Raw genomic sequence first — 25,118 nt, forward strand, 5'->3', positions numbered from 1 at the left:
AGGCTTTCCAATTCAACATACAAACTGCCATACGCAAACCCTCGCTCTACGCGAAACCTCTCAAACATCTTAAGATTTTTATTTTCTTTTTTCGCCAATACATCTTCAGTTTGGATAAACAACACTGTGAAGGCAACCGATGATACCTTCAGTTTGGATAAACAGCACCTTCGCCATAAAACCGGCCGATCGCGGAACACCTTCAGTTTGGATAAACAGCATTGCGTCGAGATCGACTGGTTATCTATCCAAGTCTCCATCGAGAAAGACTTTCGGGTCTTTATTGGCAGATGTCATCTCATTAGCCTTTTTGGCGAGGTAAGGTGTTATAGTTTGCTAGGGCTCGGCATATTGAACGCCGAGTTGTTTTATGATTAGATACTCACAAGTAAGCTTTAGAGTTCGGCATTCTGACGGTCGAACCACATTTACCATCAAGACATATACTTGTTTTGAGTATATGTGCCATTCTACTTTGGTGTCGATTCGGCGTGCTTATACCCTTACAAATATAATCATTGTGACCGAATCCGGTGCCGACGATTTGTGAACTTATCAAAGTTAGCAGCCTTGTCTTCAGGCTCTAGAACCTAAAGGTCGAGACGTGTTCCTTCCTCAGCCGCAGTCGCAAGATCGAGAAGTCAGCCGCGCACTCAACACAACATCAACACATTTTACTCTTCAGCTGACCTCGGCCTACGAGTTAGCATGCCCCGCATTAACTGAAGGATGTAGTTAGCTCATTAGTTACTCGACCTATGCGCCACGTAGGCTTGGTAGTTTTTAGGGTCAACATTTTGGCATGCCCAATGGGACCCAGTGCTAAAATTACGAAGTTCACATGATAGATCAAGATTTCAATCAGGTTCCGTTAGAGATTTGGTGCCAAGTAAAGTATTGCTACAAGAAGAAAGCACAACTCCTTAAAAAGTTGTCTAGAAGATGAGGGCAATTTTCCGCTCCAGCAACAATCAAAATTCGACCTAGGAAATTTGTCAAGACGACCGAAGAAGAACCTAGGCCACTTGTTTGTTCGGTTGACACTAAAAGTGTGGTAGGCCTAGAAGAAAAAGTTCAAGTTTCTAAGCAAGAAATTGACTCAGAAAATGATTCATCAGAAGAGTGTTCTAATGACGAACAAGACCGATACACGGTTTCAAACCATAAAATCACATTGATTGGTATGGTAATTGAAGACATAGACCTAGCCGCCATAGCCACGCCAATCGATATGAGTATTGGTGATAAAGCCGATATGCAGAAATCCCGTTCGGCCAAGTTGTTCTGGTTAAAAGCCGAAATTGACGAAATTATTATGCTCAGGGGGCATAATAATTTTTCAACACATTCGGCGACTGATGATAAAAAATATTTCGTCAAGTCAGAATCATTTGGAAAAAAATCTTTATTCGGCCTAGTGCAAAATCAAATTGAGAATTTTTGTATAAAAAGATCACGGCTGGGAATAAAGTATCGTTGGCCTCCTCCTTATTATGAACGGTTAAGCATATATTTGTATTGCAAGTCAGCATGCAGCTGCATTCGTTGTTCATTGCTTGATGCAGAAAAGTAGGAAAAACCGAAGACCGAGAATTGATGGTAGACCGAGCTGCCGTTTTTCTTGGTCCCGTTTTCTTTAGCTGATTCGACCAAATGAATGGGAAGTCTAAAGGTGCTACGGCCAGTTTTTGTCTCGGCCGAGGACCTTTTTTCATCAGCAAGTGGTTCCACTTGGTGGCATTTGTCAGGAGAAGAATTCGGCCACTACATCAGGCTACTTTTATATACATACATATATATATATATGCATACATACATACATATATATATATATGCATACATACATACATACATACATATATATGCATGCATACATACATACATATATATACATACATACATATATACATACATACATACATACATCTATACATATACATACATACATACATATATACATATACATACATACATATATATATATACACATACATATATATATATACATACACATATATACATACATACATACATATATATATATATATATATATATATATATACATTCGGCATCCTTTTCTTCTCGGTAATGGCAACCTGAAACAATATATATGCCAACTGCATGTACAGTAGCGTCACATCAGGTTTATATATATATATATATATATATATATATTATATGCCAACTACATGGCCAACAGATCACATCAGGCAATCAAGTTTATATATATATATAGGCAGGCCGAGCTTCAAGAACGATTTTTTTTTACCTTAGCCCTGCTTTACGACATTGGCAGAAAAGAGGTGACTTTAATGCCGAGGAACAAAATTTGTTTCGGCAATATGACGAAATGTTGTTGGCTACAAATGGTTAATTTCCTTAAACATTTGGCTTACAAGCCGAAGTTCAGGGAAACTGGGGATACTTGAGAAAATAAGAAGGGCAACAAGATGGTGTGCTTGGCAAAATTTTGTCTGAACTACGGCGTGCTTGGCAAAATTTTGTCACAAATGGTGCACACTTTTTCTCACCTTCAGCTGCTCTCCTTCATTAAAAAAAAAAAAAAGGGGGTGTGATGTTCAGTTGGCTACTTGACCACTAATTCAACACTGATTTAACTTGAATTAATGGGCATTTGATGATAAGGTTCATTCGGTGAACTCAGTGGAATTTATTTAAATGAGCCATTAAATTCAATGGCTGGAGTAAATGTTTGCTGCCGAAAGAATAGCTGAGGAAGACTACGACATTGGTAGAGCAGAGGTGTTATTGTCGAGGAAGAGTTTTCAGCGATACAACGGGATTTGTGGTCTACAAATAATTAATTTCCTTAACCATTCGGCTTACGAGCCGAAGTTCAAGGAAATTGGGGGGTAATGTTTGGACCCAAATTTACATCATCAGCTCGTGCAATCAAGACCGTTGAGTGAGCATAGCTCTCAATCGTTAGATGGAAAAGTGGAGATAATTTTTGTCATTATTAAAGGATAATATTATGATTTTTATCATAATAATTATCTTTTAATATGCATTACCCTAGTGTCTTCTTCAACCAGATAAATATGATGTGAATTATATCCCAAGCGAGCAGTACAGTTCGAGTTAATTTGGGATATCTGACGGTACATGGAAGCTAAAAATGAATTTGAAATGCATTCAGATAGGGTCAGGATGCATGCCACAATAAAGGTGATGGCTCTGGGTGATGATGAGACAAACCTAGAAAAGCTAAGTTTGTAATGATGACATAGGAAACCTAGGTAGGCTATGGTGATGGAAGTGATTGAATGGTTTTAAAAGGCTTCTGATGAAGGGTTTTTATGCGATCAGAAGCTTAGGTGGGCTAGGTTTCTGATGTGATGTGGAAACCTAGATAGGCTTTATTTTAGAAGTCACGAACTAGAATCTGAGGATATGCTTGCCTTTTGAAGCGGATTAATTTCAGGAATTAAAGTTGCAATTAAACTCTGCAACATTATCTGACCATGCAAAGCAAGTACTTCAGTCCTATAAATACAGATGCAATGGCAATGGAAGGCTCTCCAATGTAACACACAAACTGCCATGCGCAAATGCTCACTCTACTCGAAACCTCTCAAACATTTTTAGATTTTTATTTTCTTTTTTCACCAACACATCTTCAGTTTGGATAAACAGCATTGTGAAGGCAACCGGTGATACCTTCAGTTTGGATAAATAACATTATCACCGTAGAACCAGTCGACCGCAGAACACCTTTAGTTTGGATAAACAGCACTGCGTCAAGGTCGACTGGTTATTTATCCAAGTCTCGGTCGAGAAAGACTTTCGGGTCTTTATTGGCAGAGGTCATCTCATTAACCTTTTCGGTGAGGTGAGGTGTTACAGTTTACTAGGGCTCGGCATATTGAACGCTGAGTTGTTTTATAATTAGATACTCACAAGTAAGCTTTAGAGTTCGGCATTCTGACGGCCGAACCACATTTACCATCAAGACATATACTTGTTTTGAGTATCTGTACCCCTATACTTTGGTGTCGATTCGGCGTGCTTATACCCTTACAAATATAATCACTGTGACCGAATTCAATGTCGACGATTTGTGAACTTCGTAAAGTTAGCAGCCTTGTCTTCAGGCTCTAGAACCCAAAGGTCGAGACGTGTTCCTTCCTCGGCCGCAGTCGCAAGATCGAGAAGTCAGCCACGCGCTCAACGCATCATCACACATTTTACTTTTCGGTCGAGCTCGGCCGACAAGTTGGCATGCCCCGCATCAACTGAATGACGTAGTTAGCTCACTAGTTACTTAGTCTGCGCGCCACGTAGGTTTGGTAGTTTTTAGGGTCAACACTTTCAACCACCATCCCTTTTAGAGCAATGATAATATAGTTGATTGGTCAAAATGTCATTCACCTTTAATGATGCAAAAGTAATAACAAATTCATGTATACTTATAAAGACAATTTGTAAAAATTAGCTTTCCGTTGATTGGTGTTTCTCTTCTAAATATCTGATTCTTCGGGGTTAAATACCGAGTTCAAATCTCTCTTCTAGACTCTGATTGTTAGGTTTCATTTGTGACTTGAAATCGAATTCTCTTTATGAACAATTGGAGCTTTTCTTTTAGGAAATGAAATTTTTACTGCCAGTTGATATAATTGTAGCTACAATGCACAGACATGTCAATTTGGTATCTATCCCGTATTTAATGCAATATCGGATAACATATTTGATGGATACGATCAGATACATATTCTGATCAAAATATATGGTCAACATCAACAAATATGCGTATCGAAACTTTAGGATACAAATATCTCATTTTTCGAATACGTTTGACCTGGAAATGAAAAATCAAAACAAAAATTTAAGTGGAGAAGCCCGAAATTATCTTAAAATATGATTCGTTTAGAAGTCCTTTACAATTCTTCTTCTTGTTCTGTCGGGTAGAAAGAGGGATACGAATCCCCCCAAATCCCTATTCAAAATTTTCAGTTTTTAAGGAAACTCATAAAGCACCCTACGACATTCAGGTGTGGGTGAAAACTGTGCCGATGGCATCTATCAACCTACTGCGCGGTGCTACTGCTAGTTAATTGATGTTTCAGAGTGTTTCTTCTTGTGGGCGAATTCTGCGCCAACAACTTCTATCACTCATCTTTCTAGAGAAAACTTGTAAACCCAACCTTTGTCTCTGTCTAAAAGCTAACAAGTGTATGCTTACTTCCACACATATAATATTAAAATATTTGTACTATTTAGGTTTTTTGTTTCTAATTATTTCCATTTTTTTGTATACTTTATGAACCATGCATGTTCAGAAAAATGAGTCATAGTTTGAATTTGAAGTTGGATGATGAATTTTAATGTTTATCTTTCAAATGTTTGGAGCTTATTGCCACTTAGTACTACGATTTAATGGTATTTCTCTTCACTTATAAGTAAGAGGTCTTACGTTCATTTCTCACCAAAAGCGAATTTGAACCATATTATTGTTAACTCATTATGAGGTTTAGCCCACTATCCATCCCTTTAATGTAGATAGTATCATTTGTTCAAAAAGATTTGAAGTTTATTGAAATAAATTTGAACTTGAGTAACAAATTTGAATTCTTATTTAATAATGTTTTAGACATAGCTATTTATTTAAATATATATTTTTAGGGGTAAAACTTGATATTGATAACAGTACCAAGAAACTAAGAAGAATTTCAATAGTATCGAAGAAGAAGAAGAAAAGAACGAAAGAGAGAAAGCACACTAAATCTGAACTGTTTTTCATCGATTGCACAATGTTAACATACCGGTACATATAGAGAATTCCTAACTAACTAACTTACCTATGTGACTTATCCAATCCAACCATACCTATTATATCTATCCTTATCTCTTCATATCAACCAATAGGCTGTTGACATCTGTTATTATTCCCCCTTAATCTCAGCCGGGATTTCCTATCCTGAGGTTATAACAGTGCTTGATGAATAAAGGACTATGCAATCCCTTTGTAAGTATATCGGCAACCTGAAACTCTGTTGGTACATAATGCACTGTTATATCTCGATTTTGAACCCTTTCTCGGACAAAATGATAATCAATGTCAAGGTGTTTTATGCGGGAGTGAAACACAGGATTGGATGAAAGTGCCAAAGTTGACAGATTATCACAATGTAGAGCTGGAGGACAACTCAGAACCTGATGCAAGTCTCTTAGCACTGATCTGATCCAACACACATCAGCAGTACAGTTAGCTAAAGCCTTATACTCAGCTTCAGTTGAACTTCTTGAAACTAATGCTTGTTTCTTCGACTGCCATGAAATGGGATTATCACCAACATACACTACATATCTTGAAAATAGACCTTCTTGTGTTTACATATGCAGCCCAATCAGCATTAGAGAATGCTGAGATATTGATGTCTTTGGATGGTATATAAGTAATTCCACAGTCTAATGTACCTTGCAAATACCTTAGGATTCGTTTTACCAAGAAATGGTTGAGTCATGTATTGGCACACCACATTCACAGCATGTGATATATCTGGCCTGGTGAATGTCAAGTATTGCAATGCTCATACTACACTCTTGTATAATGTTGGATCTTCCATATGTGTACCTTCTGAGACAAGCTACTGTGTATGTGGCTTTGAAGGTGTTGGGGCAGGTTTACATGAATTCATCCCTACCTTACTGAGCAGCTCATTTGCATACTTTGACTGGTTTATGAACAAGCTGCCATCTAGTTTATATTGCATATGTATTCCCAGAAAATATGTCAATCTTCCCATATCTTTTAAATCAAATAGTTCTGCAAGATGAGTAATGACAGATTGCACATTTGCCTGATTTGAACTAGTTAGAATAATATCATCTACATAAAGTAGTAAGATTGCACCTTTGCCTGATTTGTATCAGATTGGGACACAGTAAACCCAAGAGATGGCAAGACTCTAGTGAACTTCGCATTCCAGGCCCTTGGAGCTTATTTAAGCCCATACAAAGATTTAACTAACTTGCATACATTGTTGGGATATTTTAGATCAAGAAACCCATGTGGTTGCTTCATATAAATTTCTTCTTGAAGCTCTCCATGTAGAAAGGCATTCTTTATATCCAATTACCTTAGTTCCCATTTGTGACAAGTAACCAAAGCCAATATCAGTCTTACCGTGGAATGACGAACCACTGGACTAAACGTTTCTGAGTAATCAACACCTTGCTCTTGAGTGAACCCATGAGCTACTTACCTTGCCTTATATCTTGCTACACTCCCATCAGGATTTCTTTTTATCTTATAAACCTACTTGTTGCCAATGATTGATCTATTGGATGGTTTAGGAACAAGATTCCAAGTCCCTTGAGTTTTCAATGCAGCAGCTCGAAACGTTTTTGGTTCATCACCATCATTAACATCAGCGATAAATGAATATCCAACAGAGATGGTATCATAAGTATCATCAATTTGTAATGACTAAAGTTCTGGAAATGAAGCAAGATAAGCAGCATAGTTTTTCTTTTCAATAGCTCCTGTCTTTATCCTTGTTTGCATAGGGTGTGAGTTGTGTGATACTGGTTCTTGAATTGGAACAGAAATTGGAGACACATTAGAAAGAAATGGTAGAATTACCTGTAACTGTTCCGAATTGTTCCGAATTGAGGACATGCAACAAAGGTTGAGGTTGACCTTGACATTGAGAATGAGCCTGTGAATTTGAAGTTTCAGATCCCCGTGAAGATTCTTGCATGGTATCATTTGTTGTAAGAATACTATCATTCTCAGAAAAATTATAAACTGGGACTTGTGAGATCTATCTACAATGAGAAGTAGAACCTGAATCATTATGTGATCCTTGTATTGACATGTGACTGGTATTTACATACTATGTTTCAATTGGCCTCTGTGAATGTGTTCTGGAATTAGCAATATTGACTATAATTGGACAATTATAAGCGTTGACACATTTCTCACCACTTCTGTGATTTTAGGTCTCTCAACCTTGGTTGGAAAAATTGACTCATCATGTAAAACATGCCTGGATAGAATTAACCTCTTTGACTCCAAATTGTAGCAAATAACACCCTTATAACGAGGAGCATACCCTAGAAACACACTTACAGAGGTCCTAGGTTGAAGTTTGGAATCATTGTAATGTCTCAAATATGGATACACAACCGATCCAAATATCTTCAAATCATGTAACTGTGATGATTTATTAAACAGAGTGTAATAAGGAGAGGCCATCTGCAAGGTTCTACTTGGCATTCTATTGATGAAATACACTGCATGAGCACAAGCATGATACCAAAATTCTTGAGGTAATCCAACAACATTCGTCAATGTTATAGCAGTTTCAATTATAAGTCTATGTTTTCTCTCAACTAAACCATTTTGTTGAGGTATGTAAAGGCAAGAAATTATGTGAATCATCCCCTTGGAGGCAACAAAATCCTTAAAAACTTTATTGACAAATTCACCCCCTCCATTAGATTGCATACTTTTGATCTTAATTCCAAATTGAACTTCAACAAAATTGTAAAACTGAACAAAAATTGAGAAGACTTCAGATTTATTGAATAATGGAAAAATTCATACATGTCTAGTACAATCATCCACAAAGGTAACATAAAACCTATAACCTTCAATTGATTTGACAGATGTTGGCCCCCAAACATCCATATGAATTCTTTCAAATGGAAAAAGACAACTCACAAATTCAAAAGCAAAAGGTTTCTTAGCTATCTTTCCATGAATACAACCAATACACATCCTATGCACATCATCTATAGCATGAGATATTTGAGACTTAGCTAACATAACAGACAATACTTCATTTGTTGGATGTCCCAATCTTTAATGCCATACTGAAGACTTCACCAATTGTCCAATAAATGTTGCTGAATATGAGAATGTTGAGGCAGGGATATGAAACAATTCTCCAGGCTTAATCCTTCCTTGGTATAAAATTTGCTTTGCTCCTTGTCCTGCACAAAGAACACTATGTCATCACAAATAAACCAGCATTTATTGTCTTTGCACAGTTGAGTCATAGATAAAAGATTAACTGCTATTGAAGGAACATGTAACACTTGGTTCAGTATTAGAGAACTGAAGGGTGTTTTTATCATAGTATTTCCAATATTATGAATTGATAATCCCTGATCGTTCCCAATTTTTATTGTTTCTGCACCTTCAAATGGAGTTACATTGTTTAAACTCGCAATGTCAAAGGTCATATGATGGGATGCTCCAGTACCAAGAATCCATGTTGAATTCTGTGTAGAAGTCTCGGGTACATTATTCTGAGCAGCCATAGGATGGCCTTGATATAATGCTTGATTCTAATCAGAGATATTTGGATAAAACCCTGGAACTTTATAGGAATAATGTGCCATGAAAAGAGCTAATGTACTAGAATTGCCTTGTTACTGAGAGAATAATGAACCAGATGGAATTGGAGGCACGGATGAAGAAGTGGTGAATGTTGGTGCCTGAGAAATGGGTGGTTTAGGAGGTTGATATGCATAATTTCCCTTATGGAGTTGCACCCACCATGATATTGAGTTGCACCAGACCATTGCCTAGAACCTGAATCAGTATTACTACTACCAACAAAACCAGTTCCATAATCAAAGTTTTGACCAGGAAAATAAGAAGCACCTCCAGGTGGCTAAGAAGTGAAACTTGGTGGCAAAGAACCATAAAGAACCTGAGTGATTCTTCCTCCAGTAGTTGACTCAACATTAGACGAATTAGAACTCGAAGCACCACTGTTAAGTTGTGAATTACCAGACAAACTAGATGATGCACTATTCATATACAAAGTCGACATGTTATTAGACAATGAATTAATCACTGTTTCATTTTCCCTTTCAGCACCAAGCAATAAAGCTCTGAACTTTTTCATTGAGATACTAGTATCCCGAGCCAAAATTACAGTTCTTATAGTTGCATACTCCTTTGGCAGTCTAGCTAAAGCAGCAATAATGACATCATTATCTGAAACAAACTCTCATGCTGCAGTTAATTGATCCCTAATAGATTTAAGCCGAAGCAGATACTTATCCACCGAGTTTCCACCTTTTTGAATGGTATGTAACTCAGTCTTCAAATGATTAACACCAGTTTTTGACACAGAAGCAAATCTTTCCTCAAGACTCAACCAAGCATTTCTAGTAGTTCTACAACCAATAACATGTTCAATTGCATCACCAGACAATGTAGCAATTAACAGACTCAACAAAGCCAAATTTAGTGATTCCCATTCTTGATAATCTTCTGACACATCCTTACTTCATTTTTAGCACTTACAGTAAATTTGGGTGGACAATTCACAGATCCATCAAAATGACCAAACAATTTGTAGCCTTTCAAAACTGACTGAAACTGAAAAATCCACTTAGTATAATTGTTATCACTAAGTTTTATGGTTAACATACCCAACAAACCTTCAATTTTCACAGTAGACGAAACCATGATATCAATCTTCAACAAGAAACTAAATGTTCAAATCTTTCACAAGAATCACACACTGTAATCTTCATAATTCAACTAACTACAACAGAAATGGTTAGCATCGGCTTTTCAAACTCACAATCTTGATTAAGCAAATTCAATAGACATCGACCTTCTTGAAAGCAGTCAAATTTAGAAACTAAAACTTCATCGATTCACAGCAAATTTTCTTACAGAGACATTCTATCAAACAGTTTATCTGCGAGTTTTCAAGATAAGAGACTATGCACCTGAGATCGCCTGGAAATTTGCACCATTGAATCTTGCAGACCATAGCCTAAGAACTCACCTCGAATAGCCAATCACTTCAGAAATTTCAGAACGCACCTCGAAAAGCCAATCACTTTAGACAACACAGATATAGTGGAAGATTCACCCCGGATCGCACCTCGGCGATGATACCATGATAACAGTACCAAGAAACTAAGAAGAATTTCAATGGTATCGAAAAAGAAGAAGAAGAAAAGAACGAAAGAGAGAAAGCACACTAAATCTGAATTGTTTTTCATTGATTGCACATAGTGCTAACATACCGGTACATATAGAGAATTCCTAACTAACTAACTTGCCTATGTGACTTATCCAATCCAACCATACCTATTGTATCTATCCTTATTTCTTCATATCAACCAATAGCCTGTTGAAATCTATTATTAGATATAAGTCCAACTTTTTTAGACAATATTGTTAAAAATAGTCCAGTTTATTCATTTTAAGATTGCTTTATTATCAATTATTATCTTTTTAATAATAAAATTGCAAAATTAGATTTTTTTTTCTAATTATTTCTTCTTAATTTTTGTTATTATTTCTTGTTCTACTTCCTGTACTAAACCTCATTTATAGATTTTATTTTTAATTTTTATAATCAATCTATATTACAAGTTAATTGTATTTATCAACCTAGCTACATAATAGATTAATGCATCTTTCTTATAGGTATATTATGTTTTTGTACCTTTTAGTTATATTTTAAATATAGGCAAAATATACATTGATATATTTGTTATTGGAGTTAGGTCGCATATTTTCCAAATGAATTTGTGCTAGTATATTAGTTTTTTGTCAAAGGTAATAAGTAAATTTATTGAAATTAGAAGATTTTAATTTATCTTTAATACATTTAAAAGATATAAAATGAATATAAAAGGAATAAAAATGGAGAAATGATAATATTGGACTTCATCTAATTATCATGTTGTCTTTCGGATCCATATTGAAATGCCCCCCTATTTTTAATTGTTGAATCCATTTTGTATAGTGTCTTTTTTTTCTTTCTATAAACTTGACGTTCCTTTGTGTTGTGTTGTGTCATAACTTCGTGTCTATGTCCATGCATTGTAGCATTAGAGACTTGTAGCAATTGAGAACACAAGAACATGGCTACCCATTTTCCAGTACATTGACACAAAAAAATTCACCACATAAATAGATTATTTTTGGGTATTGATCACCGCACTAAATGTTTTGTCTCACCCAACATGAGAATCAAACTCAAAGATTGAAATCTCTTTTGCCCAAGTTGATCTTAGAATGTGAATCGAATCCAACTAACCAATTATATATTTACGGTGGAAAACTAGAGCTTAAACTTTAAAGTACTAGAAGGTCAGTCCTTATTAGTTGTTTCACAATCCCGCATCAATATTTCTTAAATAAATGTGTATAATATGCTCATCATGGAAACCCTTTTAAGATCTTTTGGTAAGCATGAAGCTATGCCTGGTTCATATGATGACAACAATTAGAGGGAATGCCCAACAAGCACTTTACAGAAAAGCCAGTGTGGGGGTGCATGTGCACTAAAATGTTGCGGGTAACATCAACAGTGATGCTACACTTCGGACGACAAGATTTTCAATATTGTCCCAATTTACAAGTGCTTTTGAGTGACCAGTCAATGATGCAAAACCAAACTTGGGAAATGAGAAACTTGTTCGTTTTGCTTGGTTTGCCGTGCAATTTATTTGACCATTCAAAGTAGCGAGTTTTCATATTTCTGAACGTGCAGAGCAAAATGATGAAAGCAATGATGACTTGAAGATGATATCATCTTATTGTCATGTTTCAAGATTGAAAGTTCTTTGTTTTTCGTAAGTAATAGATGGACGGTCAAGATGAAAACCAATTTCCTGTCTGTGGAGTTTAGGGACCGTGGTAGAGCAAGAAATTCATTACAGGAAGGGTCTTTAAGCTAAATAAAGGAAATTAAAAAAATAGTTGCAAATATAATTAATTGGAGAACGATTAAAGGGTTTTTTTGGTTGTTTTGTATTGTCATGGAAAATTTTAATCAAACAAGACAGATGGAGGTTTAAAATTTGTATGAAAATTTTAGCATTGAGAAGAGTATATCATCAGAAAAGGGTTTATTTACGAGCTTTAATAAAAAAGGATTAACATACTAGATCATAACAAAAAGTTAAAGTCATGCTAACTCAAAACTATGACTATGAGATTTTTCTTTTAACATAATTGGTTTGGGAAAAAAAAGAAGCCAAAAGGTAGTTATAAGTAGGCCTAGCAAACGGGTCGTGTCTGTCATATTCATGTCATTTTCGGATAAAACATGTTATATTAACGGATCGTGTCATGTCACACCCGTTATCTTAATGGAGCCTTGCAGTAGAGTTGTACCTTAATTTCATTTTTTTGTTTAACAATATTAACTCGAGAAGCATTAGATTTATGAGAATAAAAGATTTTTTTTTTCTTTATTTCGAATCAATAATACAATGAATGATGAAATTTTATGGGCAAAGAAAATAGAGAACTTTAATGAAAATCTCCCAGTACTGTTCATTTTAACAAAAAACCACATTTTTACACTAAAAATTCAATTGTGTTACTATTCACTTTACCCATTATTTTGTTCTTATCGTTAAAACTTAAAGTTTTCAAGTTATTTTCATTAATTTTTCTAAAAAAATATGAGGCCTAATTTAAGTAAGAGCCTAAACACATGGCTTATTCACCTCTGGGCCGTCTTTGGCCTAACCGAAAAATAAACATAAACTTGAACAATAAGGGGGTTATATGTGGAGCTTTCACCATGTTGGAATCCATCCAAGTTGGTTTGTATTTTATTTTATTTATTTACTTGCTTTGATGAGAACACGATTAAGCAAACAAAACTCATACGCATCAGCTGCAACTGCAGCAGCAATTTGAGAAGGAGAATTCTCTATCCTCATATTCTCGTTCATTTCCTATCTCTCCTCTTACATATTATATTTTGTCTTATTATTTTAAAAAAAAAATCAATATAAAATGTTAACGTAACTTAATCATGACCGTTCAAATAGAAAGATATGGAAGAGTAGAGAGATTAGGAGGGTAAAGAATCCTCTGCAATTTGGCATCTTAATCTTGTGTGGATTCCATGACAGAGACTGACTGAGTGACTGCAGACCTGGCTACACCTGATACGACACAGAAATTCATCGAGTTTTTGGAACAGAACTGTCAGACGTCTTTTAGGGTTTCTTCCACACATACAAACTCAAATACTATTCATTACACGTATAAAAACATAGGAGGAAATTGTTAAACTGACTTAAAAAAATAAAAAAATAAAAATAACATCAGTATTTAACAGATAAATGTTATTAGTTAATATTTTGATCTGTTCCCACGACTGGATCAAGAAGTCATTTGGATGTGGGTTTTAAAAAACTGATACGATTCAATGCAAAGAACAAAGATATACAGTTTCTCTTTCCTTTTCATTTTTCCCGATTTCAATTGGGAATTTTAAGGCTTCAGCATCTGATGGCTTCCCAACTATTTCTTTTTCTTCTAGAAATTCTGGAATTTTTGTGTGAATCTTGCATGCACGGACACTCTGAAATCCCAAATTGCCAGAGTGTCATGGTTTGGACACAGTCAAGACACGGCAAGGGCTCTCTTGTAAATTTCAAAAATATTTTGGCGCAGCTTTGGAATATAAAAACTTGGGGCAGTTTTGTTAACATAAAAACATTTTGAGGGCAGTTTTTGTAAATATTAAAATTTACAAAACTTAGAGTTTATAAGTTTGGGGGCAGCTTTGTAAATATAAATCTCATAGACTCCAACATTAGAGGTAAGCATTTTATATTTTGGTTGAATTTTGTGTATCTTGAATTTTCGTCGACTATTGTCTACTCCAAAGATAATAGAGGTTGATTAATTTGATTGGGTGTGTGTTGTCTTTAAGATATATAATATTTATTGTAAATTTATTATATTTTAATTGTTGTGTCTTAGTTATGTCATTATCCTTATTTTTTGAGATTTACCGTGTCATCATGTTTGCGTGTCAAGTGTCGCCATATTCATGTCCGTGTGTCTGTGCAACAGGTGTGAATGCCTTCTAATACTCAGTTCAGGCCTATCACTTTCTGCAATTTGCAGAAATTACAGTGAACTTATGATGAAGAAATCAAATTAGTTTATGTTACTCCTGTTGGAGTAAGTTGAATTGGGTCTGGTTTTGGTTTGCCATCAAAACCCACTTATTTGAAGGCCAATCCAGTTAGTCAATAAAAATATAGAATGCTGACATAAATTAAGGGGCTGCGATGACTCCAGCAAAGGGAAGAAAAAAAATGCTTTGAATAAGTTTTTTCTTTCTTTTCGTAAAATGTGAGGCCCCCACAACAACTAAAGAAATGGTAACTACATATTTACTTATCCGTAATCTGAATCAAAATAATAATATTATAATTACAAATTACGCATATGTTTACTAACCATACGGAAATGAAAACCTAAGGGGCCAATAAAAGATGGAAAGATTTTTCAGTGTGTACGGAATATGAGCACTTACACCAAGTGTCATTATACAAATGGACACTGTTAGAAAATAGGGGCTGCCCTACAAAATCTTGCCGTAATGAACCACATTTTGTCAACCAAATTAGGTTCCATTCTCGTTCAGGTATGTTCGAAGGATGGGCGAGGGTTTTGAGGCTCGAGCTGTATCCCCGACCGAACATAAAAGTCAAGCAACCGTGTTCAATTCAGTGCGGCGCATGTTTTGTGACGTTAGTAGCATGGAATTGGTGAATGAAAATCGGTTTTAATTTTGGCTTGGTTTTAATTTTAGATTCCATTTGTTTGAAAATTGGTTATCAAACAAGCTTTCAGTATTCCAAAAAAGTAAAAAGGAAAAACTCACCCCTGATTCGGCTCGAAAGGAAAAACGAAAAATGAAAACTAAAAACTGAAAAACGAAATAGCTACCCTCTTTATTCAGCAAGTAGTTGGAGAAATGGATTTAGTTGGGACGGCTTTGTAGTCAAACGTTGAGGCATTGGTGTAGTCCAGAAAACGCACACTACACAAGACCTTCATTTTTCATTGAAAAAAATATAACACGCGGTAACGACAAAGTTCAATCCAATATGATCAACCAAAGTACAGCTACAAAACGTTGGATGGACAGAGAAAACCATACATACATGGCGTGCCGTAGCTACGAGGTACCGTGTTTTTACACCATTAAACGATTGCAGGGGCAAACGAACATACCCATCCCCCCTCCACGATCCAAGTTGTATGGCACCCAAGCGAAAAGGAGCCCCGTCTAAATCAAGGGACCCTAACAATAATCACAAAAGAAAGCAAAGCAGATGATGTGCCGGAAAAGACCGAATTACTTCTTTTGCATCAACAATCCAAATGACCAAACTTGTCTATGCTTTCACTCATTCCCCAAATTTATGGAACCATCCTTCATCAGCTTTATGCTTAGACTGTTGAATCTCCCTCTTGAGTAATGCCGAGAAGCCTTTCTCCAATCTGTCCCGGTTTTCATCATGGCGACAAATTCTTCATAGCTGATACGCCCGTCCTGCATCAACAAATCAATAACATCAGTTTTCATCACAAGTTGACCGAGAAAACGAGAGTTTGTCATCATAATATCATAGTAGGTGTAACAAGCAATTCCTCCTCGGGTCCTCACCTTGTCTGTGTCCACTTCTTGAAATATGTCATTTGCTACATCTGTACAATCATCTGCCCCATCTTCCATCAATGCATCCCGGAGCTCGTCTGGCTCAATATAGCCGTTGCTGTTCTTGTCAAAGTAGGAAAATGCCTTGTGAAGATGCTCATCATTTGCCATTCTCTGTAGGTGGAGGGTCACGGCAATAAATTCTCCACAGTCCAGCGTACCCTTCCCATTAGTATCAACCTGTTACCAACAAACTAGCCAAATTAAAACCAGAAGAGACTGATACACCAATGGAAATTATGTTTCCCATTCAGTACTTTCGAAAAAGTGAACATGTTGCAGGCACAAAGGTCATTGAAAATCAATGACACTGCTATAACTAATCTACCAAACAAGGCATGAAACCATGAAAACAATATAAATACACCAAGATATGTTTTATCATCACCTTCGCCCACTGTTCCTTTTCCCTACAACTACATTACCTTTCCCATCAAAACATTAAATTTGCATTCAAAGTGAAAGTTTAGGGTTTAGAAATCTGGGGCCCATGTGGGGATGAATGTCTCAAACAATCTAAGAATGCATCTAGTACGGTAGCACCAATCTCTACGAAGGAATAATTTATAATCAGACCTATGGATGACTTAGTCATATTCGTTAGAAGAAAAAATTGTTTCCTAGGACCGCCCTTGATCTTATAAAGTGCATAGGTTGAATTTGTTAAATACGTAATACATGAATATCTAACCCAAAAATTTAAAGTCATTAGGTGCAGAGACTCATTTGATACTTCACAAATGTTGTATCTAACTAATGTGCATTTGCTTTATCACCCCCACCCTAAGAACATGTCTAATTAATATAACATTAAACCCTTTAAACAGAATGGATTGGAGGATAGGTCTTGGTCTATTAAACAAATTGAGAACCATGTAAGGATCATTAGCAATATAACTTAATTGCTTGATGTATAATGGATTATATAATAGTTGTGATGCTAGAGCTAATTTCGATAAGAGTTAACAATGAAGCAATACTCACTGCTTCAATAAGCAATTGAATGTCAGAATCGGCAAGCTGGGATCCAAAATTCCGAAGTCCAGATTTTAATTCTTCAATTGAAACAATTCCATCATTATCAGTGTCTATCTTCTTAAACATCTCCTTACTGTCTTCAACTTCATCAACGGAAAAGAAATCTGCAATAACCTGTTTGAAGTTCCACATAAATTAGTACTTGCATTGAAACATACTACTTATACACTAAACATATTAGAAAGTTTGTAAGTGCGATCAACCAACCCTCAAGGCTTTTCTTTTGAATCTGTTCATCATTGAAAACTGCTTAAGCCTTGACTTGACAACATCTCCAAGGGGAATGTTCGGTGCTTTCTTAGCATTTTGGAGCCAAGGATGCTCTGAAAAAAGGAGAAACTATGACATTAAGTACTAACTTAAAGCAAGCAAGAGACAACTACATGTTCTTAATTCTTATACAGGACAAACAATAAAAAAATTCCTATAGTTCTTGACCGGTGATCTAGGGGAAAACAAAAGCATTCCTCCATTTGGAGACTGTCATATTGTCATCCTTAAAAATCAGAAATGTAGCTATCCACATCATTGCATTGTTTACGCATGTCAAAAAATTTCTCTAATGAACCAAGATACCCATCTAGAGTTTTGTTAGACCATCTCCAACCCTGGGCTAAAAGCCAAATTACCCCCCAAATTACCCCCCCCAAACACTCTCCAACCCATGCTAAAATTTTAGGCTAAATGTCAAATGCTATTTCTGGGCCAAATACCCCCCAGCTTTCCCCCCGGGCTAAATGCGAAATGTTTATCGGAATTTAAATTTTTTTAGATTAAAATGTTCATAAAATTAATTTACAATAATCTACATATTTTTTTTTTTTTTAAAATTGATTTAAGAAAAAAATTTAGGCTAATTTCATTCTTTAATAATTCCGGGCTAAAATTTTAGGGTAGAAGGGTTGGAGTAGAAAATATATTTCTGGGCTAAAAGCTAAATTTTCCGGGCTAAAAAATTTGGCTTTTAGCCCAAGGGTTGGAGATGGTCTTAAAAGCAGTACTTGATATAATATGAAGAATACGTTAGCCTTTTTAACAGCATAATCTCCTCATAATATAAACAAGGGAGCTTGCTCAGTTGCCACATTAAAAATGTGCAATGGATCCCTATCACAAAGTATATGAATAACACAAAGAGATTCAATACCAAGAACTTGCTTCGCAGTCAATCGTAGCTTTGGGTCTGGCTCCAACATTTGCCTAACTAAACCCTTGGCACTCTCCGAAATATTGGGCCATGGATCACGCTTGAAATCTATCAGCCCACGTAGAATTGCCTGTGCAACCCCTTGTTCAGACTCTGCATAGAAGTACACAAGGTAAAATGGAAGTCTTTACAGAGCAAACTCCCCTCCCTGAGGCGGTGAGGAAGATATTAGAGAGAAAGAGATTAAATGGGAGATATAATTACCAGCCCAAAAGGGGGGCACCCCACACAACAAAATATACAGTATAACTCCTGCACTCCATATATCTATTTCTGGCCCGTAATTCCTCTTGAGCACCTCAGGAGCCATGTAGTATGGACTTCCAACAATTTCTGAGAACCTCTCACCTAATTTTTTTTGTAGAAGTTAATAAGTAAATAGCAACATTCATACATATGACAAGAAAATGTTCCACAATTAGCATACTTTGGAAGGAAAAAAAAAAAGCAGAAATTCATGCTTGCAATGTTGTAGTTATCAATAACAGTTACAATTCTTCAGAATTTGCTGCTTACCACACACAATAGGTATTAGGAGAAATATAGTTATTTTGGACTTTTTGTTCACAGTTAAATGATATTGTTGTAACTCGCAGCATTTACACTTTATAAAGTCTTTATTTCACATCAAATAACGAAAAGCTTATTTCTTCAAACATCCATGTTTTGGTTCTTGTGTATCCATTTCTTCAAACCCTCATGTTTTCCGTTTAACAAAAACTTATTTCTTTCAATGTCTGTTTAGCACTGTTAACCGGCTTACTCTGTTGGCAGCTAATTTGAAGAACTATTTCAAGTTTTGTCATTACATGAATGGAGCGATATCAGAGTTTTTTTTTCCTGACTCATTTCAGAAGAGAACTTTAAATTCCAGCCTCAAGTACCTAAGGTATCTTTAGCACTATTTGCTGACATACACAAGGAATCTACAAGATTGGAGCATCAAAGACAAAAAAATCTTTGGAAGGAATGTATGTGTGTGACAAGTCCAGACACAAGTGTTCAACAATGCAACTTCCCTAACAGGAACTGAGATAACAAGGTTACAAGTTTATTATTATAACCTTATTATGTTAATTGTCAAAGTCCTTCATCTCTTAAACTCCCACACTTTGTTTTAACTTGGTGTCATTCCCTTAATTCTCTGGTGCATTACAGCAAACCCAGCCAATACATTTTTCCGCACATCGCCCCTTTAGACTTGCTTATCAAAGTTACAAATAAAGCCAAACGCAGTTCATATATTGTAACTTTAACTTGTACCAAGCCAAAATGAATGCTTTTGCTACACATTCAAACCTTTGATTGCAACGATGTCAATTTTGAAATATGACTCTTTTAACTAAGAGCTGAAAAGGCAATCACTTTCGCAAAGTATTGGACAACAGATTAAACAACAAAAATGCAAGTACTCTATTGTCTAACTATTATAAATTATGGTCAACCTCAGTTCAACCTCAGTCCAACCTCAGTCCAAGACTTACGAATCGCAGCACATTCTACATAACAGACAATTCATTGAAGATAAATAATCCATACAATTCATTACCCAATCATAGTAAGTCAACTAAGTATCAAGCGTAGTCAATCAAAACATTCGAAGATAATATGTACATACATACATACATACACACATACATATATATATGTGTGTGTAATTTCAAAAATCCTAAAAGCTTCAATTTGAAGCTTAGCATTGCAATTTCAAAAACCCTAAATTCGAATTCGAATCGTACCTGGCTTGAAGAATATAGACAAGCCGAAATCAATGGCCTTGAGAGGCGAATTCTCCTTCTTGTTTGCGAACAGGAAATTCTCCGGCTTCAAGTCCCTATGAATCACTCCATGCTTGTGGCAGAGCTGCACAACCTCAACAATCGTCCTGGTTACCGCCGCCGCGGCCCGCTCCGTATAATGCCCCCTCGCCACAATCCGATCGAAGAGCTCACCGCCTTCGCACAACTCCATCACCAAATGCACGGCGTTCTCGTCCTCGCAAGCCTCCTTCAAACTCACAATGCTCGAATTCTTCGGCAAGTGCTTCATTATCGCCACTTCGCGCCGCACATCCTCGACGTCCACAGCGGTCCTGAGCTTCCGCTTCGAAATGCTCTTGCAAGCCAAAAGCTCACGACTATGGCGGTCAATACAGAGGTACGTGACGCCGAACTCCCCCCGGCCAAGCTCCCGATCCACCAGGTACTTCTCCTCTACATTCTCCTTCGGCACGCCGGTCAACACCGTCGTCGGTGCCTTCTTCCCGGCGCTGGAGTCCCTCCTTCCTTGATCGTGCCCGGAAAAGTTTGATTTCACGTCCTCTCTAGCGACGGCGGCCGGAGATCTGCAGCAATTTCCCATTGCAACGCCCGCGGTCGGTATCTCTGTACAGATCTCGCCAAAACCCTAACTAGCCCTGGGCGAGCTAGGGTTTCACATGATAATGCCGAAACCCTAAGCCTGGAGGTAGAGAGAGAAAGTAGCAGAGAACTCCTGAACTGTGAAATCAAAGTAAGTTTTAGAGAGAGAAAGAGAGAAAATTGGAAAAGTGAGAGTGAGGGTGTACGGTGGACCGTTGCTGTAGAGAGAAGAAGTGAGGTGTGATGGTGTTTTGGAGATTTAATTATTTTACGAATTTAATTTTGAATAAAATACTAAACATTTGGAGAATATTTTATGTTCTTCTTTGGTTCTGCGATTTTTGTCGGGTAATCGAGCAGGAGGGTTTAAACGGTCGGGAACGGGACGGAAAGAGTGAAAAACGGAGAGAATGAATAATAACGAGAGTAACTTACGTGTAACAGATACAAATCAATCCAGTAATATATTTTAATTATTTCTAAAATAACTTCTTCATTGATAATGTACTATGTTACGTTATAGGATTTTTTATATTTTTTTAAAAGGGAATTACTTGGTAGTTTGGTTATGATAGCTAGCTTTTTCTAAGGCCGAAAAACTCACAAAACTATTTCAGCATTCCTTCGACTATCATCTTGTTATAGAATTGAACACGTCCCATATAAATTAACGTTGGAGTTGTTTATAATTATTTATTTACTTGAGAATTAATTAATTAATTAATAGTGTTACTGTTGGCCTTGGGTTTGCAATTTAATTAATTTTTGTTATATTTAACCCAACGCCAGTTACTAGAAGGCAGAGAGGCCAGAGGGTAGAGCCAGCACAGACAGAATGATAGGGGTTAATTAAATAATCAAATTTATTTCCGTTCCCCTAAACTTTTGGCTATTGATTATTCTGCCTCAATTAATTAGAGAATTTGCATTTCTATCTCAATTCTTAAATTCTATTACATATTTTGTGTAATTTTTAGACCCTATTTCCTCCACCCTCTCATTCTGTTCTTCTCAAAATGCACAAACAAGATTGATGGCGTTTTGGGTTTCTTATGTTTGTGTCCGTAAAGTAGAATAGGAAAGAATTTTATGTGGATACTAAGCTCTTCATTATACGTTACATGCTAGTAACGTGATCAGTTATTGTGAAAGAGATGTTATATACACTTGTTGTCTAAAAGAGTTTTATGTGATGTAAGAGTATGACAATTGAGAGTTTTAACCAGCTGCTTACCACTTTACGTCTCAAAACAACCTTTGCTTTTTGTTTGGTTGAAAACATCCTTTGCTTTTCTTTTTTTTTTTCATAATTAATTATGGATATAAAATAGTGCAATTAGTTTTTAAAAGGAAAACTTGAAACAACATGAATAAAATAAATAGTTGCTGAGAATTGGAGACTAAAATATCCATCAAGGAGATAATGCCATAATTGGTAAAAAGAAAGAAAGAAAAAAAAGGAAAAGAACTCAAGCAAACAAGGAAATATGCTAAGCAAAGTAACGTGCAAAAATGGAAACAATTAATTGAACTCTAAACTTTTTTAATCGTTATTTCAAAGAAAGTCCACTAGAGCTTGATAGTCCGGCACCTAGCTAAAACCCTCCAACCCAAGCCAGGTCATAGGCCGGCCCAAAATTGATAGACTAAAGAACTGGCCCATCTGACATCATGTTAACCCCAACATGACGTCGTATGGCATTTGAAATTTTTTTTGTGCCAAGCGGGTGGGAAGCACACGCGACTGGGAGCGCGTTGCTGACAAGAAATCAGAGGCGGGGCCCGCAGGCGCACTCACCGATCAGATGGGTAGGCCACGTGGGCTATTAGATTTCCAATGGCTAGTTTTCTGGACCGTTGGATTTTCAATAGTCAAAAAATTTTGAATTTGAAATCCAACAGCTAGATGACGTGGCGTGTTCTAGGCCGTCTGATCCAAAGATCAACGGTCCATGATTTTCAGGCTTTAAAAAAAACCCCAACTATCAAAATTGTTACCATTCGCCACGTGTCATACTTATGGGCTGTTGGATTTGAATTTTTTTTTCAAATCCAATGGTCCAAATTAATTCACTTAATAAAAATAAATAAAAATTTATTAAAAATTGTTAAAAATACAGAATTTTTTTTTAAAAAAATAGATTAATTCAGCTTTTTTAACTGTGAGCTAACCTCAAGGACTTCGTAGGGGTTTTGTTCTCTCACCATATACAACATAGGGTTTTTGTTTCGATACAAGCAATAGTATAGGAAAATAGACTCAAATATATGACCTTGAATTTAGCTGTAAATGTTTTTAACCATTTAAGCTACAACTACAAGTAATTGAACCCTAGAACTTTTTTAATCGTTATTTCAGCTTTCTTAATCATGAGCTAACCTCAAGTGCTTCATAGGCGCTTCGTTCTCTAAATATATACTACATAGGTTTTTTGTCTTAATACAACCGATTGTACGAAAAAAAAGAATCAAATATATGACCTCGAATGCAGCTGTAAATGTTTTTAACCATTTAAACCACAACTACAAGTGCGTTCGGTTTTATCGTAAAGATAAAGGAAGGTGTTGGCCTTGAATTATAATACATAGGTATGAGTGTTTAAATGAGATAAAGGAGAAAAATTGGAGCACCATGAGAAAAGCCAAACACAAAAGAAAGTGAGTGCGAGAATCAAGAGAAGATGTTGCTTGTTGTCTGTGGATTAGAGATTAAAGTGGGCCTTCTTGTCAACGTCTCTCTCCCTTTGAGTGGGTCTCATTTGACACTCTACCAACCGGCTTTCAACTTTTTTTTTCTGATTTTGCTTCCAATTTGCTTTTGCTTCCCTAGAAGAACTTGATTTGTGGGGGCTTAAATCAATAATATTCAATGATCGGTTTGAATGTTATGGGCTTTATGTGAATTGCTGGGTCCGATATGTTGTATAAAACAAGGTTACATTTCCAATTTTGATTGTAATTATTTGTTCAAAATGTTGAGTGAGGAGGAAAAGCGATTATGGCATAAGTGCTTCTGTAAAGTTGGAACAAAGGCACCATGCAAATGAGTGAAGATCCTCTCCGGATCTCTCTGTCCAGAGCCTAAAGATCCGGAGATTTGGGCCGTGGAAGAGAGAAAAAGAGCACTTCAAACCCTTAGTTTGTGTAAAATTGGCCAGTAAAATAGGTTAATTAATGAAGATTACAGGAATTAAAATGACTGATCCGGATTACCGAATCAGTCGGCTCCGTACATAGAAATCCGAATGTCAATTCCATGCAAATATCACTACAAAGTACATTATGGGAAAGACTCATTCAACTTTGGTTAATTACTTAACACCACTGAAGAACGTCACATTGCCATTCAAGTATCAATATTTATGAAATGAGTTGAAGAGGAAGTGAAAGAAAACTTAGGCTATCTCGGTTGCATACACCGTCTCTTCTAACGTGAATCTCACCTCACGCACAACTTTTCAACTAAGTTTTATATATCAAGATTGGAGATGCAACTGAAATTCCGACTAGATGTGCATAGGCATGAACTTATATAGTGTCCACCAAAATTAATAACTTACATGCAGTCGGTGTATACATATCGGTCGGCTATTACTTGTATTTATCTTTCTCATCATGTGATATCTCGTATCCACAACACTGACTTCATGTCGTTTTTCAGTTCAGCAAAAAAAGCATACGTAAGAAACGAAAAGAAAAGAAAAGGTTATGACATAACAAATGCAGTCCCTACTATCTACCAAAATACTGTTGTGGTGAGAGGCATGTGCTAAATAGGTCAGTTCACCATGAATGGTACTCCATTCCTTCTAAGTTTATAGGGAAATTCCCCAGTTGAAACTCGATCTTTCTGCAGTAGTTGCCCAGTGACTTAGACTTCCAATAGAAAACTCGATCTACTTTGTGGAGTTGCCAAAATTGTAGGTTGACCGTTGAGGAAAAGCAGTTCTGGCACGAGTGCCTCTGTAAAGTTGGACAAAGGCAACATGCAATGTCACCAAAGACGTACACAATGCACTGCA

The 25,118-nt window shown here is 36.3% G+C and overlaps 1 protein-coding gene and 1 long non-coding RNA gene across 2 annotated transcripts; both read right to left on the reverse strand.

Annotated features, from left to right (window-relative positions):
- Positions 1–8,530: 8,530 nt before the first annotated feature.
- LOC139190174 (uncharacterized) lies at positions 8,531–10,984 on the reverse strand. The gene is made up of 2 exons (XR_011574227.1): positions 10,724–10,984; positions 8,531–8,962 (listed from the first exon to the last, which is right to left on the reverse strand). It is a non-coding gene; the product is annotated as an uncharacterized lncRNA (long non-coding RNA).
- A 4,874-nt stretch (positions 10,985–15,858) lies between these two features.
- Positions 15,859–21,495, reverse strand: LOC103452971 (calcium-dependent protein kinase 13-like). Its single transcript, XM_029089654.2, has 7 exons — positions 20,476–21,495; positions 18,944–19,087; positions 18,680–18,832; positions 17,740–17,855; positions 17,479–17,646; positions 16,444–16,674; positions 15,859–16,329 (listed from the first exon to the last, which is right to left on the reverse strand). Exons 1-7 carry the CDS (start codon positions 21,095–21,097, stop codon positions 16,180–16,182), a joined length of 1,584 nt encoding a protein of 527 aa, XP_028945487.1. The 5' UTR covers positions 21,098–21,495; the 3' UTR covers positions 15,859–16,179.
- Positions 21,496–25,118: the final 3,623 nt, after the last annotated feature.

Source organism: Malus domestica, chromosome 12 (assembly GCF_042453785.1).
Source record: "Malus domestica chromosome 12, GDT2T_hap1".
NCBI classification, from domain to species: Eukaryota; Viridiplantae; Streptophyta; class Magnoliopsida; order Rosales; family Rosaceae; genus Malus; species Malus domestica.